We start from the raw sequence: 18,656 nt of genomic DNA, 5'->3' as shown, positions 1-18,656 counted from the left end.
CCCCAGCATCTCCCAATATCCCAAGCCCTCTAACCTTTGTAAATCTTTCAGCATCCTCTCATGTTTAACAACACCCTTCTTGTGGGAGGGAGAGCAGAATTGAACACAGTATTCCAAAAGTGTCTTGTACACTCACAACATGACCTCTCACTCCTATACTCCTCAAGGCTCTGAGCAAAGACATGCAGTCCAAATGATGTCATCCCTATGTTGTCTACCTGAGACTCTACTTTCAAGGAGCTATGAGCCTGCACTCCAGCATCTGCAGTCCTCACCTTTCTCCTAGTTGACTTTAACCTACTGCGAATCCTCTTGCAAGGATGCCTTCTTTGAAGAGGCTCTCCTCCTCCCTCTACAAGGATCTCAGTGAGTCCTTCTCTCAGTGCACCCCACAGGTCATCTTCTCTGCCCTGAAGCTCTTCAGCCACGTCCTCGAACAGACTCGCTACCACAGCCGCATCTCCTTCCTCAGCACCTGTCTACGGAACCGACTGACCCCGCGTGGACTCCGGGCTACGTTCAGACCAACAAAACTTGGACCCGTCCAGAGCCTTCAACAACAGACCTCCCTCCGGATCCTCCACTCCACGCTGGCAGCCATGCGCTGCTACCTTCATTCCCTGCAGTCAGCCCTACCCCAGCTCAGGACAACACTCTCTCTCAGACCTGCAAAGGACCTCGACTGTTCTTCATCCACAGAAAAATCCATACACTAAACAAACAGTTCTTCCTAGCTATATTGGAAATTAAAGATACTAAGTAGCAAAAACTTTCATGTACTTACCCCCACACTCCAGATTCCTCAACCGTTCCAGAGTGTTCCATCTGCCTCCAGAAGCACTCGGGCACCATTAGCCACACAGCCGCTGCAGCAACTGTCACCGCGAACGATTATGTCACTTCTGACTCAACTGACCGTGCAGCCTCTGCGATCGCTGCCCAGACAACCGCCTCCACGATTGCCAGGAACACCATTGCCGACAGGTTTGCTGCCTCCATGAGGTCCACAACCACCAGGAACAACACCGTTTCTGCATTCGCCGCAGCCACTTCTGCCCCTGGAATTGCTGTCGCTGTATCTACTTCTGCCCTCAGTAATGTCACTTGCCTGCATAACAACCACTCTGGGCCTCGCCCCCCAGCCCTTCTTGTTTTCACCATCTCTCCAGACCTCCCCGTCTCTGAAGATGAAAGATCAGTCCTCAGCAGAGGTTTACCTTCATCCCCCTACGCACCCGGATTAACAAATTTAACATGCAGCGAGACATCGAGCATTTCTTCTGCCGCCTTTGCCTCCGTGCCTACTTCAACCAGGTCTTCCGCCTACCCTCTGACAACCCCTTCTCCCACCTCCAACACACTCCATCCACCTGCATACCCTGTGCTGGCCTCTTACCCGCCCTCGATCTCTTCATAGCCAACTGCCGCCGTGACATTGCCTCAACACGTCCATCCCTCACCCACTCCAACCACTCACCCTTGCAACATGCAGCCCCAACCCCGCTCCAACCCTGATCTCCCCATCAAACCAGCAGATAAGGGATGCGCGGTGGTAGTCTGGCGCACCAATCTTTATATTGCTGAGGCTAACCACCAGCTCGCGGACACCACCTCCTTCTGACCCCTTGACCATGACCATGACCCCACCTCCCACCACCAAACCATCATCTCCCAGACCATTCATAACCTCGTCACCTCAGGGGATCAGGGATCTCCCATCCACCGCCTCCAACCTCTTGGTCCCACAACCCCACGCCGCCTGTTTCTTCCTCCTGCCCAAAATCCACAATCCTGACTGCCCCAGGCGACCCATTGTCTCAGCCTGCTCTTGCCCCACCGAACTAATTTCTGCATACCTCGACACAGTCCTGTCCTTCTTAGTCCAAGAACTCCCCACCTACGTTCGGGACACCACTCACGCCCTCCACCACCTCCATGATTTTTGCTTCCCTGGCCCCCAACTCCTTACCTTCACCATGGACATCCAGTCCCGATACACCTCCATCCCCACATCACGAAGGCCTCAAAGCCCTCCGCTGCTTCCTTTCCCGCCAACCCAACCAGTACCCTTCCACTGACACCCTCCTTCGACTGACTGAACTGGTCCTCACTCTGAACAACTTCTCTTTCCAATCCTCTCACTTCCTCTAAACCAAAGGAGTAGCCATGGGCCCCAGCTATGCCTGCCTGTTCGTAGGATAAGTGGAACAGTCCATCTTCCGCAGCTTTACTGGAACCACCCCCCAACTTTTTCCTCAGCTACATCGATGACTGTGTATCGGTGCTGCCTCATGCTCCCATGAGGAGGTTGAACAGTTCATCCACTTTACCGACACCTTCCACCCTGACCTCAAATTTTACCTGGATCGTCTCAGACTTCTCCATTTCTATCTCAGATGACTGACTCAACACGGGCGTTTACTATAAACCGACCAACTCCCACAGCTACCTAGATTATACCTCCTCCCACCCTGCCCCCTGTAAAAACGCCATCCCATATTCCCAATTCCTTCGCCTCTGCCTCATCTGCTCCCAGGAGGACCAATTCCAATATCGAACAACCCAGATGGCCTCCTTCAAAGACTGCAATTTCCCCCCAGACGAGGTCGACGATGCTATCCACCGCATCTCCTCCACTTCCCGCTCTTGACCCCTGCCCCTACAATCGCCACCAGGACAGAACCCCACTGGTCGTCACCTACCACCCTACCAACCTCCAGATACATCATATCAACCTTTGTCATTTCCGCCACCTCCAAACAGACCCCACCACCAAGGATATATTTCCCTCCCCACCCGTGTTCTGGAACACCCTCCTCGACTGCCTCATCGGATCCACCCCCGTCACAAATTCACCTGCACCTCCACGTGCCATTTACTGCACCCGATGTGGCCTCCTATACACTGGGGAGATGGGCCGCCTACTTGCGGAACGTTTCGGGGAACATGTCTGGGACACCTGCACCAACCAACCCAACCGCCCCGTGGCTGAACACTTCAACTCCCCTTCCCACTCCACCAAGGACATGCAGGTCCTTGGCCTCCGTCGCCAGACCATGGCAACACGACGCCTGGAGGAAGAGCACCTCATCTTCTGCTGAGGAACCCTCCAACCACAAGGGATGAATGCAGATTTCTCCAGCTTTCTCACTTCCCCTTCCCCCCCCCCCCCCCCCACCTTTTTTTTCTCTCTCAGTCCCAACCCTCAGACTCCACACCGCCTTCTTGACCTGCAGTCTTCTTCCTGACCTCTGCCCTGCCCCCACCCCCACCCCCCCCCTCCAGCCTATCACCCTCACCTCCCACCTATTGTATTCCCAACGCCCCTCCTACCTTTTATCTTAGCCTGCTTGGCACACCCTCCTCATTCTTGAAGGGCTTATGCCTGAAACGTCGATTCGCCTATCCCTTTGCTGTCTGACCCGCTGCACTTTTCCAGCAACACATTTTTAAGTTCTGCACCCCAAGGTCTTTGTTCAGCAACACCGCAGGATCTGAACATTAAGTGTATGATTTGCCTTCTCAAAGTGCAGCAGTGCATATTTAAGTAAATTACATTCCATCTGCAGTTCCTTGGCCCTTTGGCCCATCTAATCAAGTTCCTGTTGTAGTGAGGCAATTTTCTCTACTTTTTAACATCACCACCCCCTGTGTATCTCTCTTAACTACTTAATATTACTTTTTACTTAATTTGCCTGAGCTCCACTTTTTTGTCTGCTTTTTTTCTTCTTGCCCTACCTGCTTCTGCTTAATTAGGGGCTATAGATTTGGCAGTACTCCGAGGTTTTGTGGGGACATTGTCCAATTGATAGAACCTTGCTTTTGAATACTACCCACTAATTAGCCATTGACAGGAACAAAGAACCCTTTAGCCCACTAAGACTGTGCTGACAAATGACTCCTTTTGAAACTAAGTCTTTTGCGTTTTAAGCTGTCTGTATCCCTCTGCTCCCTGCCTATTCATATTTCTGCCAAGATGCCTCATTAAATGTTATTGTATCTGTCTTCTCTGCCATCTCTGACAGCAATGTTAGGCACTAACCACCCCCTCTTTGTGTTTTAAAAAGAAATTGCCCTTTTTTTTAAACCTTCAAACTGTCTTCTACTAAGTGACATTTCTACTCTGAAGTGAAAAAGACTCTATTGATGTACTATCCGTATCTCAATTTTGTGAACTTATCTGGTTGCCCTTCATCCTTTCTGATCAAGTGAGAACCAAAGCTTGCCCAATATCTCCTTGTATCTAATACCCTCAACCAGGCAACACCTTGGTAAAGATTTTCTGTACTCTCTTCAAAGCCTCCCAAGACTGCTGATAATATGGCAACCAGAACTATACACTATTCCATATGTGGTTTAATTGAAGCTGTGTACAGCTGCAACAAGATTTCCTCGTATTTATACTCTGCTCCAATAATTGCTGGCAAGCATACTATATTCCACCTGACCACCGTATCCACTTGAGTTGCCACTTTTAGGGAACTGAGGATCTGTACACAGATTGTTCAGTATGTTTATGCATGTAAGAAGAGTTTTGTAATTTCACTACAGTATACCTCTGTCCTGCATTAGACCTTCTGAAATGCTTCACCTTGCATTTTTCCAGTTGAACTCCATCTACCATTCTCCTCCAAATCTTGAGCCTGTCTATACCCTGTTGTATCCTTTTGCAATTCTCATTATCCACTGCTCCCCCAATCTTCACAAATGCCTAAATCAGGCCACTACCTTTTTTTTTCTTCAAATCTTTTACTTAAATTACAAACAATGTATTCCAATATTGATCCCTTCAGAATTCCATTGGTCATAGATCTCCAATTGGAATAACTACCTTCCTCCTTTACTATGTTCTCCACCTAATCCAATCCTGTAACCATCTTAGCAGTTCACTAGGCTTCCGTATGACTTCATCTTTTGTATCGGTCTGCTATGATGGACCTTGTCAAATGCCTTGCTAAAGGCTATACAGACAACATCTACCAGCCTGCCCTCAATCATCTTTGTCACTTCTCTTTTTAAAAAAAACTCAGTCAAGTTTCAGACACATTTCCTGCACAAAGCCATTGTGCCTATTGCTAATGTGTATCCTATCTCTAAGAATCTTCAATAATTGCCTTGGCAATGAAGACTCACTGGCCTGTAATTTCCTAGGTTATTGCGGTTGCCCTTAAACCAAGGAATAATGTTAACTGTTCTCCACTCCACTGGGACCCCACCTGTGACTAAAAAGGATACAAAGATTTCCAACAAGGCCCCAGCAATTTCCTCAGTTGCCCCTCTCCAGATTCCCATCAGATTCTGGGAACTTGCCTATTGGAATTCTTTTAAACAACCAACCCACCACTTTTTTTTGTTGACGTGCCAGAGAATATTGACGTGCCCCTCCCAAAGCTCACCATCCTTGTCTGTTGTGAATACTAATATCAAGTGTTCATCAAGAACTTCACCTAATTTCTCTGGCTCCTTTTTGTCCTTGAGTGGGCCAATCCTTTCCCTAGTTACCTTCTTGCTCTTTGTCTAAAAAAAAAAGTCTTGGGATTTTCCTTAATCCTGTATACCAAATGTTTCGTTGCCTCTTTGACCTTTCATTGCGGTCTTTGTATTCCTTTTGAGGGCTCTGTGTTCAGTTTCCTAAACCTTGAGTGTTTCCTTTTTTGACTAAACCTTCAATTGTTATCAAAGGTTCCTGAATGTTGTCATCCTTTTCTTTCACTTTCACGAAAACATGCTGTCCTGAACTCCAATTAACTGGGTTTATAAAATTCCCACATGTCAGCTGTGGATTTACTGTCAAAGCAGTCCCACTCTACATTAGAGTTCCTGGCTAATATTGTTGTAGTTAGCCTTGCCCCAATTTCATTCTTTCACCTGAAGGCTCCTCGTTGTTTATTCTGAATAAGTTGAAACTTAGGGATTATGGTTACTGTTCATGAAACATTCCCCATCTGCAACTTCGATTTCCTGGCCAGAGCATTGCCCAATATCAGGCAGAGTATGGCCCCTTTCTCAGTTGGGCTGCTTACATTTTTTTTTTAAAAGGTTGTCCTGGACACTCCTAACGACCTCCTCCATCCCATCTAAGCCCTGGCACTAATTGAGTCTCTCCTATTTTAGGGGCAATCACCCACCCTATTGTTTTTTCACAATCTGTCCACATCTGTTCCTCCATCACCTGCTGGCTGTTGGGAGGCTGGAGTACAATCTCAATGGATTGCATCCTTTCTACTCCTGAGCTCTACCCAGATGACCTCACCGGATGAGCCCTCTCAGGTGATCAAAGTTTGGGAGAAGATTTGTAGCTCGGGTGCTCGCTGTTGTGGGTCTGTTTGCCGAGCTGGTAGTTTTTGTTGCAAACGTTTCCTCCCCTTTTCTAGGTGACTTCCTCAGTGCTTGGGAGCCTCCTGTGAAGCGCTTCATAGGAGGCTCCCAAGCACTGAGGATGTCACCTAGAAAGGGGACGAAACGCTTGCAACAAAAACTACCAGCTCAGCAAACAGACCCATAACAACCTCTCAGATGTTCTTCATTATGAGTAACACAATTTCCCCATCTGTTTTATATCCCTCTCTCATGCACCAGAGACATGAAACTGTCCAAAACAAATAGCTGAGACAACTACTCAGACCATAATTCAACTTCTCAGTTTGTTCTTCCTCCTTGTTTACTGTCCCGAGACCCTGATTCCTTGGTTACTTCGCTGTGGTTTGTGTCCCGCCACACCATAGTGGCATTAGCAAACCTCCCTGTCAGAATATTGATGCCCTTCCAGTTTAGGTGCATGCCTTCTTCCTTGTACAGGCCCCACCTGCCCCAGAATGATCCTCTTAGCTGAAACCCTCCCTTCTACACCAAATCTCTCGCCATGCTATACTATCTTCCTATTCCTAGCCTCATTGGGAGTACTTCCTGCGCCGAGTGTCAATGTTACAAATCTAGAACTCCAGTTTTTAATGTTCCCACCTAACTTTCTGAACTCTTTTGTAGGACTTAGTCTATCTTCCTGCCAGTGTTTGTTTGTTTTCAATATGGACAACAATCTTTGGCTGTTGTCTTTCCCCTTTCAGAATACCCTGTGCTCAAACATCCTTGACCTTGACACCAGGGAGACAATACACAATCCTTGAGTTTCACCACCACAAAATTCCTGTCTGTGCACCTGACTATATAGTCTCTTATCCCTTCTGCTCACCTGTGCTTCAACAGTGCCAGTCTTGGTGTCATTGATCTGGTTGCTGCCTCTCGAGAAAGCAGCAATGTAAATGGCTGAGTGCAATTTCTTCTTACCTTTCCTGGTACTTTACCCGCTCGGCTAGTTGCCTGATCTCCTGCATCCCAAAAGCCAATTCACATATGGAAATTTGAAAAACTTCCTGTAATATTCAGGTTGTATTTCTCCTTTTTTATAGAAAGATACTCCAAGCAATCTTAGCTTGTTCTGCTGTGATTTTTTAAAAATTCCATCATTTCTCAAACTAGGTGGTTTGCTAGGCTATTTCAGATCAATTTACCTAAAAATGTGAGACTTTGTGGATTGTATAACCTAATTGTATTAAATGAATTCACTCTTAAGTTTAGGTGCATGGGCATCTTTGAGATGTGGTTAGCCAAGAAATAATAGAGCAGTGTTGGATCTTCTGATAACTGTTGGGGAGTGGCTTAAGTTTGACATTATTTTTCCTTTTGATATTGGTGAGAATTTGAACCAAAATAAATTTTTTGTCTGCATAAAATGAATTATTTCTTTTGTTCTTTGGTTTTCATGAAAATGAACAAACACACAAGTGGACAAGAACCATCAATCCACCTAGATTGTGTCATGCATCTGTAACATTGTACATCAGAATGCAACCTGTCCAAAACCATTTCATTTCTAACAAGACTGAAAATCCAGATTCATTTGAAGAAATTTACAAGATTCCAGTCTGGACTTGCTGTCCAGTCCTTCAAGAAATTCAACAAATTGGGGGTGTACAACATGCTTAGCTAGTTTTGCCATCATTGTGGCATATGAGGCAGCCATTTGGCCTCTTGAAACCTGCTCCACAAGTCTTTTTCTCTGAACAAAAATGTAACTTATATCTCCAACTGACTTGATTGAATATTATTTGTAAGGTTAAGCCTGTTTTTTGAGTATTTCTGAAATTATTACCAAACATGCATGTTGTATCTTTCTTCTATTTACTTAAACTTCAGTCAAGCCATGTCTTAAAACACAGGCATTCAGTTCACTGAGCCCTTGTGGGTATTTAATGTGCCTTGTAGTTATTACAGTTAAGAGACCCTTCAGTGCATTGAGTCTGGACATTAAAAATTATGCTGCAACATACAGTAGTCTTTAAGTTCTGAAACTACACGTGCTCATCTAGGTAGTTTCAAAAAGCTGTGGTTTCCAATAACTATCCTCCAAAGTCATTCCACCCAACCCACACTCTGGGTGAAAAAAGGTTTTGCTCAAGTTTTCTCCTGTCTTTCACTCAAATTGATTGATTGCTTTTATTGGCACTTTTGAGGGGAACAGATGCTTTTTATTCATTCTGTCCATGTTCCTCAAAACCTCAATGTTGCCTTCCAGAGAAATGTATTAAAATTATGCAGAGAATTCAACAAGGAACTGGTACTTTCTCCCTCAATGTTGTGCTGGCTTTTTATTCTCCTATTAAAAATAAGGTGAACATAGTACAATGAAGATTATGTTCAATGTGTTATGTGCCTATCCAAGAGTCATTTAAATGTCACTAATATATCTGACTCAACTACCATTGAATTTCACACCCACCACTGTGTAAAGAACCTATCCCTGACATCTCCCCTTAAGTTTCTTTCAATTGCCTTAAAATTATGACCTGTCATGATAGACATGTCCACCCTGGTAAAAAGTCTCTGGAAATCTATTATCTATGACTCTCATCATTTTTGTACACCTCTCTCAAGTCACCTCTCATTCTCCTTTCTCTCCAGTGAGAAAAGCCCAAGCTCCTTCAATCTTTTCTTCACAAGACATATCTTCTAGTCCAGGCATCATGCTGGTAAATCTGCTCTGCATCCTCTCTCAAGCTTGCACATCCTGCCTATAATGAGGTGGCCAAAACTGAACATGGTATTCCAAGTGTGGTCTAACCAGGACTCTTAAATTCCACCCCTCTGCTAATGAAAGCCAACACCCCATATGCCGCCTTAACAACTCCAACTTGGTTGGCAACTTGGAGGGATCCATGGGCATGACCCCAAGAACACTCTGTTCCCCCAAACTGCCAAGAATCCTGCTTTTAAGCCTGTGTTCTGCATTCAAATTTGACTTTCCAAAACCAATTACTTCACGCTTTATTCCCAGTTGAACTCCATCTGCCCCTTATCGCCCCAGTTCTGCCTCTTGTCAGTGTCCTGTTGCAACCTGCAACAGCTCCTGATGAAGGGCTTTAGCCCGAAATGTCGAATCTCCTGCTTCTTGGATGCTGCCTGACCTGCTGCGCTTTAACCAGCAACACATTTTCAGCAACCTACAACAGCTGTCTACACTATCTGTAAACTTCCAACCTTCGTGTCATCAGCAAATGTACCAACCCACCCTTCCGCTTCCTTCAATTTATAATTTATAACATCACTAAGAGCAGAGGTCCCAGAACCAATCCCTGTGGTGCGTCACCAGCTCCATGCTGCATGCTTACCATCTACCACCACCCTTTTGTTTTCTTTGGGCAGCCAATTTTGTTTCAGACAGCTAGATTTCCCTGTATTCCATGCCTCCTTACTTCCTGAATGAGCCTACCGTGGGGAACCTTATCCAACACCTTGCTAAAAATCCATGTACACCACATCCACTGCTCTACGTTCTGTGTTTTTGTCATATCCTCAAAGAATTCAATAAGGTTTGAATGCCTACCCCTCAAAGCCATGCTAACTATCTGTAATCAGACACTGGTTTTCCTAGTAATCGTTCACCCTGTTTCCCAGAAACCTCTCCAATACTTTGCACACCACAGACCAGATTGACTGGGTTTATAATTGGCAGAATTACCCCTATTCACTTTCTTGCACAAGAGCATAACTTTTGCCACACCCATCATCTGGCACTAGTCCAGTGGACAATGAGGATGCAAAGATCATTGCCAAAGGCGCAGCAATCTCTACCCTTGCTTAATGTAGTAACCTAAGGTATATCCTGTCTGGTCCAATGAATTTATCCATCCTGATGTTTTTCAAAATTTTGAGCACACCTTCCTTCTCAACATCAACCTGTTCTAGCATATCAGTATGTTTCATACTATCCTCAAACATCAAGGTCCCTCTCAGTAGTGACTACTGAAGCAAAGTATTCATTAAGGAGCTCCCCTACTTCCTGAAACTCCAGGGGTAAGTTCCCTCCACTATTCCTGATCAGCCCTACACTTACTCTGGTCATCCTCTTGTTCCTCACCTAAGTGCAGAATGTCTTAGCGTTTTCCTTAATCCTAACCATGAAAACTTTTCCATGCCCCCTTCTCATTCTCCCAAGTCCATTCTTTAGTTCCTTCTTGGCTAACTTGTAACCCTCTAGAGCCCTGCCTGATCCTTGTCGCCTCAACCTTAAGTAAGCTTTCTTATTCCACTTCAACTAGATGTTTCATGTCACTTGTCACCTATGGTTCTTTCAAATTACCTTATCTTCCTTGCCTGAGTGGAACAAACCTGTCCAGTACTATCAGCTAGTGCTTCCTAAACAACCTTCACATTTGTCATTTCCCTGAGAACATCTGTTCCAAATTTAGACATCCCAGTCGCATTGTAATTCTCTCTATCTCTCTCTTACCCCCCCCAAAGTCCAATATGGCCTCCCCTCCAGTCAGTCTATCTCCATAGGAGTCAGGAATTCTTTGTGGACCCACCTGATTAGAACTGCTTCATCCCAACTATTTGAACTAAGGAGGTTTCAATCAATATTAGTCAAGTTCAAGTCACCCACGACAGCAACCCTGTTACATCTGCAGTTTGACAAAATCTGCTTCCCAGTCCTCTGTTGCTATTAGGTCTGTAGAAAACACCCAGTGAAGTGATTTCAACTGTGCTAATTCTGACTTCCGCCCATACTGACTCTGTAGATGAACAGTTCTTGATCTCCTTTCTGTGATAATATCTGATTAACAGTGCCACTCCTCCATCTCTTCAACCCCCCCTCCCTCAAATTCCTTCTGAAACTGTAAATCTGGGAATATCCAACAACCATTCCTTGCCCTGCAATATTGAAGTCTTGAGAATGGCCATGACATAGAGCATGGATCAGTACTTGGGACTAAGTTCATTTCCTTATTCCTGATGCATCTTGGGTTACAATAGACACACTTGAACCTGTTACATTGACTGTACCTCTGCCCTGTCTATCCCTTCTCAGACTCTCTGCATTCTGTATCTGTCTGTTCACAACCCACTCCATCATCTGGGCTGTAGCTCAGGTTCCCACCTTCTCCCCCCGCAAACTAGCTAAACTCTCCTAGAGAGCTCTGACCCAACCAGATATTGGTGCCCCTTCAATTCCGGTTCAACCTGTCCTTTTGTGCACAGGTCCTACCTTGTCCAAATGTGTCCTAATCCACCTATCTGAAGATCCCGCTCCGATACGAGCCCGACAGCCCCATGTTCATCTGCACACTCACTCTATTCCTAGCCTCACTAGCATGTGGCACGTAGCAATCTTGAGGTTAGTACTGGCTTCCAACCCAACTCCCTATATTCTCTTTTCAGGTCCTCATCCTTTTCTCTACCTCTGTTGCTGACGTATACCATGACTTGTGACTTCTCTTCCTCCCCCTTAAGCATGCTGTAGACATGGTCAAAGAGATCCCTGGCTCTGGCACCCAGGAGGCAACACATCAGGAGACTTCTGTCTGCTCCTCACAATTGAATCTCCTGTCAGTGTTGCACTCCAATTCTACCCCCCCCACCCCAAAAAAATAACCACAGAGCCAGGTTCAGTGCCAGAAAGCTGTCCGTTATGGCTTTCCCCAGTAGGTATTCAAAACAATTTACTTAGCATAGAGGGGAATGGCCCCAGGGCCTCCCTGCATTGCCTGCCTCTTCCCTTTCCCTCTCCTCTAACAGTCACCCAGCTATCTTTACCTTATAACTTAGGCATGATGGCCTCCCTGTAACTTCTCTCTATCACCCTGTCACCCTCCTGAATGATCTCCAGTTTCCTAATGCAGTCTGAGAGGAGCTGGACTTCTTGCAGGCCAAGTCAGCAGGGACACCAGTGGTGAACCTTACTCCTCACATTCTGCAAGAGGAGCATGCAACTATCCTAGCCTCCATCCCCTCTGCTCAAAATTACAAAGAGAGATTGCATAAATACGGAAAAAAAACAACCAAGCTTTAGCTTACCAAACATCCACACAGGACTGTTTGTTTTGGTTAGAAGAGGACAACAGGTGGGAGGCACTACATGTGTAGTATCTCTGGTTAGTCACAGCCCAAATATTATCAGTTCACAGCATTGCCTCTGCTCTTGTCTACCCCTGTTGAGCCTTTGCTCTGCCTTTGACGAGATAGGTCTTTGATAGGCCTCAAAGATTTAGAGGATATTTGGTAAATTGTTTTGTGAATCTATTGTGCCCTACATCTGTTTGCTTTGGCTTTAATTTTATGGTATTGATTGCCTGTTTGGAGACTTAATATTTGGGTTTTTTGATTTTCTATTGCGTCTACCTCCTGTCCAGACGAACAATGAAACTTAAGGTTTGACCAGAGGCCTAGTCAACATTTCAATTAACTGGAAAATGGCTGCCACTACTTGGGCTCATCTTTGTCGAGCCACAAATGTCCAAACCAATTTATTTTATACCAATTAGGAAAAAGAACAATGCTCAGCACAAACAATATTTGTAATAGCAAGATTATACTAATTTTTTTAATCAAAGTGAACGTTTGTGCTATTGACGCATAAAAGTAATGCTGGTCCTCCAAAACATGTTCACTTCACTTTCCAATCAAGGTCTTTCAGTTAACCTAACATTTTCACCCAGATTGGATTGCTCAGTGGTTTACACTACTGCCTCATAGCACCAGGGACCTGGGTTTGATTCCAGCTTTTGGCAACTGTCTAGGGGAATGGGTCTCTGCGGGTTAATCTTCAGAGGGTTGGTGTGGATTTGTTGATCAAAGGGCCTGTTTCCATATTGTAGGGAATCTAATCTAATCTGGGTTAGAGGACTGACCATAGACAGCCAACTAATGAGTTGTCCACTGTATGACACATCATTGTGCGACTCTCTTCAGCCTTTAGAAGAATGTACAAGCCAATTTGTCAATGAATTAACCTTATGTTAGAAGTATCTGTGTTTGTTGAGCCATTCCATTTAAGGTCCTTGATCTATTTTGGATTTGTAATTTGATGTTAGTGTTCACACTGATCACTAAATGCAGAATGGTTAGAGCTGTGAATTTATCAACTTCTAAATATGAAACTTGCACGTGTTGAAACAAGCATCAGATTCATAGTTCGTATCTTTGCCATGTAGACTTTAAGTTCTCAATGGCTTGAGTTGGCTAACGTAATGGTAATTTAATTTTAACTCTGTGTAGTGGTATCGATCATTTGAACACTCCCATTTTGAAACCTAATAGGGTACGTGCGAACACTTGAATCGCTAGCTTTTTTAATGTTAGTTATAGCATTAGAATTTTAACACTGCCTTCATTTGCAGTGGATTTTGTAGAAGATGGATTAATTTAGGGATCATTTCTTTCAAACTGAAACAAATTTTGCATAAATCTATACCCCAATTTGTGAGGAACTACTCATATGGTTTCCAGTTGATTGGTGAGAATTGCTGTGCGGATGCAGAAAAAGAAATGTTAAGTCTAGCCTGTTTTTTTTAATATACAAACTGCTACCATTTTGACCCTAACCTGGCCTTCAACATTTTATCCCTAATAGCTATATGACTACAACTTTTGTTATTGAGGCCATGGCAGCAGCCAATGCACATCTACGTTGGAAAAGGAGGGAGAGGCAGAGAATAGTAAGTAAAAAAACAGTTTAACTCTGATCAGCATTACGGGACAATGTTAATTGAATTTCTGTTGTTAACAAAATGATATCTGATGGAATGCTGGTTTTTATGTTGTCGTTGTTGTACTGAACATCAAAGCCTGATCATTATGGGGAAGGTGTTAATCTGGTGTTTCAGTTAATCCTAGGTATTTCTGTCTGAGTTAAATCCAGTCCCATGCAAGTTTTTGATTACTGTAACAGTAGGAGCTTCTGAACATGAGATATAGAACTGTATAGTACAGGAACGGGCCTTTTGGCCCACAACGTTGTGCTGAACATGATGCGAAATCAAACTAGTCCCTTCTGCCTGCCCTTGGTGCATATCTCTCCATTCCTTGCCTATTCTCATGCTTATCTAAAAGTCTCTTAAATGCCCCATCTTATCTGCCTCTGCCACCACCCCTGGCAATGGGTTCCAGACTCCTACCATTATGTTTATGAAAAAAAAACTTGTCCCTCTTGTCGTCTTTAAACTTCCCCCTTTTTCCTTTAAACTCATATCCTAGTATTAGATATTTTAACTCTAGGGGTGGGGGAGGGTGAGATTCAGGTAGGCAACCCTATCTATGCCTGTCATAGTTTTCTTGACTTCTATTAATAGTCCCCTCTGTCTCTCCAGAGAATAGAAACCGAGCTTTTCTGGCTTTCATTAGAGCTCATACCCTCTAGTCCAGTCAGCATCCTGGTAAATCTTTTCTGCACTCTCTCCAAAGCCTCTACGTTCTTTCAGTTGATTGAATGCAATAGACATGTTGCCTAACCAAAGTCTTAAAACTGCAACATTCCATCCTGACTCTTGTACCTAGTTCCCCAATCACTAAAGGCACGCATGCCATATACCTCCTTACCACCGTAGCTACTTGCTTGGCTACTTTGAGGGAGCTCTGGACTTGAACTCCAAACCTCCCTGTATATCACTACTGTTCAGGGTGCTACCGTTAACTGTGTACTTTTCCTTAACATTTAATCTCTCAAAATGCAGTACCTCACACTTAGCCAGATTAAACTCCATCTGCTATTTTTTTTCATCTATATTTGCAACTGATCTAATCCTGTTGTATTGTTTGATGACCTTCTACACACTCCCCAACTCCAATGATTGTTGTATCGTCTGCAAACTTAAGCCACCCAACTATTTTTTTTAAAATCCAAGTTATTTGTGTATCACAAACTGCAGAGATCCCAGTGGAACACGACTAGTCACTGACCTTCAGCCTGTGAAACATCCTTCATCATTACCCTCTGCTTTCTCTGGGCAAGCCAATACTGAATCCATGTGGCTAAGTCACCATGGATCCCACGCGTCTTAATCTTGTCGATGAGCCCCTACCATGAGGGATCTTGTTGAAAGCCTTTGTAAATCCATTGAGTGGACACCATCCATTGCTCTACCCATGTTAGTCACGTTTGTCAAGTTCATAAGGTGTGACGACTGTCCCTAATTAAGCTATGCTTTTCCAAATGTGTGTAAATCCTATCCCTAAGAATTCTCTCCAGTAGCTTCCCGGCCACTGATGTGAGACTTAGTGATCTGTAGTTTCCTGGATTATATCTATTGATCTTGAACAGCAGAAAATCATTAGCTACTTGCCAGTCCTCTGGGACCCTTCAGCGGCTAAAGAGGTCAAGGCACCAGTAATCTCCTCTCTTGCCTCTCAAAAACCTGGGTTAGGTTCCATCAGACCCTGGGGGTGTATGCTCCTCAATGCTCTGCAAGAGACCCAACATCATTTCTTTGATCTCAAAATGCCCAAGCATATTGGCAGGCTCTGCATCGATATCACTATCCTCCATATTGTTCTCCTGGGTGAATAGCAATGCTAAGTCATCATTTTAGGTCTTGCCCATATCCTCTGCTTCCAAGCACAACTTCTCTCCTTTATCTTTCAGTGGTTCTCCTTTTCCCTCGTTACCCTTTTTATTTTTAATGTACGTATAGAAGGCATTGGGGTTCTTTATAACCCTACTAGCCAAGGTTGTTTCATGGCCCCCGTGCTCTATTCCCTGCTTGAGTTCATTCTTGCTTTCTTTATATTCGCTGTGGACCTTGTTCGATTTTCAGCTTGCTTTTTGTACTTACTGATACAACCTCATTCCCATACCCTTGCTACACACCTGTAGCTCAGTGTGTTTTACAGTCTGCAGGGAGTAACTTTGGGGAACAAAAAACGTTTTTGGTCAAATGCTTGTTAATTCTAGGAGAATGAAAGACAATATGAAATGTCCTAGATGGCTGTCTCACACAACTTTTGGCGTAGATTGGTGTCAGTAGATGTATGCAGTTGTCACTGCAATTTTTTGTGGAAGCAGTGTGTTCGAGATGCGAAGTGTAAGTCTTCCAAGCTAAGGCTGTTGCTGTTGTAGGAAACCAATGGATATTTGCTGGTTCTATTCACTGTGCTTGCTGATGCACAGAATCTGATTGGAATGTTCAGACCTTGCTGGTGTTTGAGTTGAGCATTGGGTTTACCAACCAGTAGCTTAAATCATAACTGTGCTTTATTCAGAGTGTCTTGTAATTGGTAGAGGTGAATTTTTTTCCCCATATTTTCTGCATCTGGTTTATAAACTTTCATGAGTTTTTTGTTGCTTGTGAAGTCTGGAAATTGTGATGGTTTACTGGCTCCACCCTACTCTTGCCTATGTTGAGAATCTCTTGACTGAGGCAAGCTTCATGGGCAGTGTTTTTCTTGGATAAGAGTGTAATTCAGTCCAGCCTTAGCTGCCATATCTCATTGCTCAGGATGTCAGTTCATAGTTTCTCATCTGTCAAAACCTGACCTTTTTTCTGCATCAAGTGTCGGGGTATTGTACTTGCTGGTTCTGGTTCTGGTAATGGTTTTGGAGATTAGATGTGCAAGTGGATGGATATCCTGATGACAATTTCAACTTGAGATGCGGTTACACCCAAAACATTGAGTTCTCCACCCCCCGATGCTGCTTGGCTTGATGTGTTCTTCTAGCCTCCTTTCTGTCTACTTTGGATTCCAGCATTTGCAGGTTTTATTGTCTCTAATTTAGGAAAGGATCTCTGCCATCTTCTCACACATATCCTTACGAGAAAAGTTTGTTGACCCATATGGATACCAGTGGTGACTGGATTCTTTCATCTAATAGTTTAAGGTTAGGTATGAAGGGTCTCAGTGGTTTTAGGAAGTATGGGTTGAAATTGCACTTCAGGGTGTGATAACACATCTAAGGAGGTTGGTTTAGAAAAAAAAATGTAGTTCTGCATTATGAAATGAGATTCATACATTTTATAAACTTGCAGTTGTTAACCAAATTTCTCTGTGCAACCTCTATTAAAACTTGCTTAGAAGCAAACTTAAAATGTTTCAAGGGGTACTTATTCAGTAAGGTCAGTTGGAAATTTTTAAATTCCATTTTGTGGAAGGTGAGCCTAGCTGGCCAGCCAGCATTTATTGCCCATCACTAATTGTCCATTTGAAAGTGGTGGTGCGATGCTGCCTTGAACCACTGCTATCCACTTGCATGGGTTGATCCACAATGCCGTTAGTTAAGGATTTCTAGAATTTTGGTGTAGTGACACGGAAATATATTGTCACTCTTTCAAGGTCAGGATGGTGAGTGACTTGGAGGGGGACTGGCAGCTGGTGATGTTTCCATTTATCTGCTGCCCTTGTCTTTCGAGATGGAAATGATCATGGGTTTGGAAGGTGCTGTCTGAGAATCTTTGAATTTCTGCAGTGCATCTTGTACTGCTACTGAGTACTGGTGGTGGAGAGAGTGGGTGCTTGTGGATGTGGTGCTAATCAACTATGTTGTTTCATCAGCCATGAATGAATGGTAGAGTAGACCTGATGAGTTGAATGACCCAATTTCTGCTCCTGTGTCTACAGTCTTTGTCCTGGATGTGTCAAGCTTCTTGTGTCCTTGGAGCTCCGCTTATCCAGGCAGTTGTCCCATCTAAAGATGGGAAAAAAAATCCAGTAATGGATGTCATGTCTTTCTTTCCTGGTTGAGGTGGCTTAGTTAGATCAGCGGATCTGCACCTTGCTGACTCGGTGAGTAATTCTTGTCCATCCCTAATTGACAGAGGGCTTTTAAGAATCAGCAATACAGCTGTGGGTCTGGAGTCACATGCAAGCCAGACCAGGTAAGGATCGTGGACATCCTTTCCTGAAGGGTGTTAGTGAACCAGACTGGTTTTATGACAATTCACAATGGTTACACTGTTAGCGGTAGGCTGCTCTTTATTGCAGATTCTTCAGGAAATTTGAATTCACTATTCCTATGATGGGATTCAAACCCATGTCCCCAGATCATTAATCTGGCTGACTGGATTATGAGTCCAGTGATGTTTCCACTGCACCACCACCCCTAAATTGCATTGTGATGTTTTGGCCTGTTGTTGCACAGGGTAGTTTTTGTACGTTAAATGTTTAGAATCATAGAATTCGTGCAGTTCACAAAGAGTCGATTTGGCCGAACGATCCTGCACCAATACACTGTTCACTCTATCCCGATAACCTGCATTAACCAAGACTAACCCACATAGCCTGCCCATTGATGGACACTGGGTAATTTAGCAGGCCAGTCCACCTAAATTACATGTCTTGGGACCATGGGAGGAAACCCGAGTGCCTGGAGGAAACTCATGCCACCACAGGAG

At 44.2% G+C, this 18,656-nt stretch overlaps 1 protein-coding gene across 3 annotated transcripts in view; it reads left to right on the top strand.

Moving 5' to 3' along the window:
* Nucleotides 1-18,656, top strand: part of tmem104 (transmembrane protein 104) — a 217,116-nt gene that overhangs the window by 26,027 nt on the left and 172,433 nt on the right. For all 3 annotated transcript variants that reach the window (XM_060844558.1, XM_060844559.1, XM_060844557.1), the window contains exon 4: nt 13,907-13,991. In XM_060844558.1, coding sequence (XP_060700541.1) covers nt 13,907-13,991 — 85 coding nt within the window. The remainder of the gene's footprint in view (nt 1-13,906; nt 13,992-18,656) is intronic.

Source organism: Hemiscyllium ocellatum, chromosome 25, assembly GCF_020745735.1.
Source record: "Hemiscyllium ocellatum isolate sHemOce1 chromosome 25, sHemOce1.pat.X.cur, whole genome shotgun sequence".
NCBI classification, from domain to species: Eukaryota; Metazoa; Chordata; class Chondrichthyes; order Orectolobiformes; family Hemiscylliidae; genus Hemiscyllium; species Hemiscyllium ocellatum.
The sequence above is the reverse complement of the archived record's forward strand: the minus strand, read 5'-3'. Positions and strand labels throughout refer to the sequence as shown.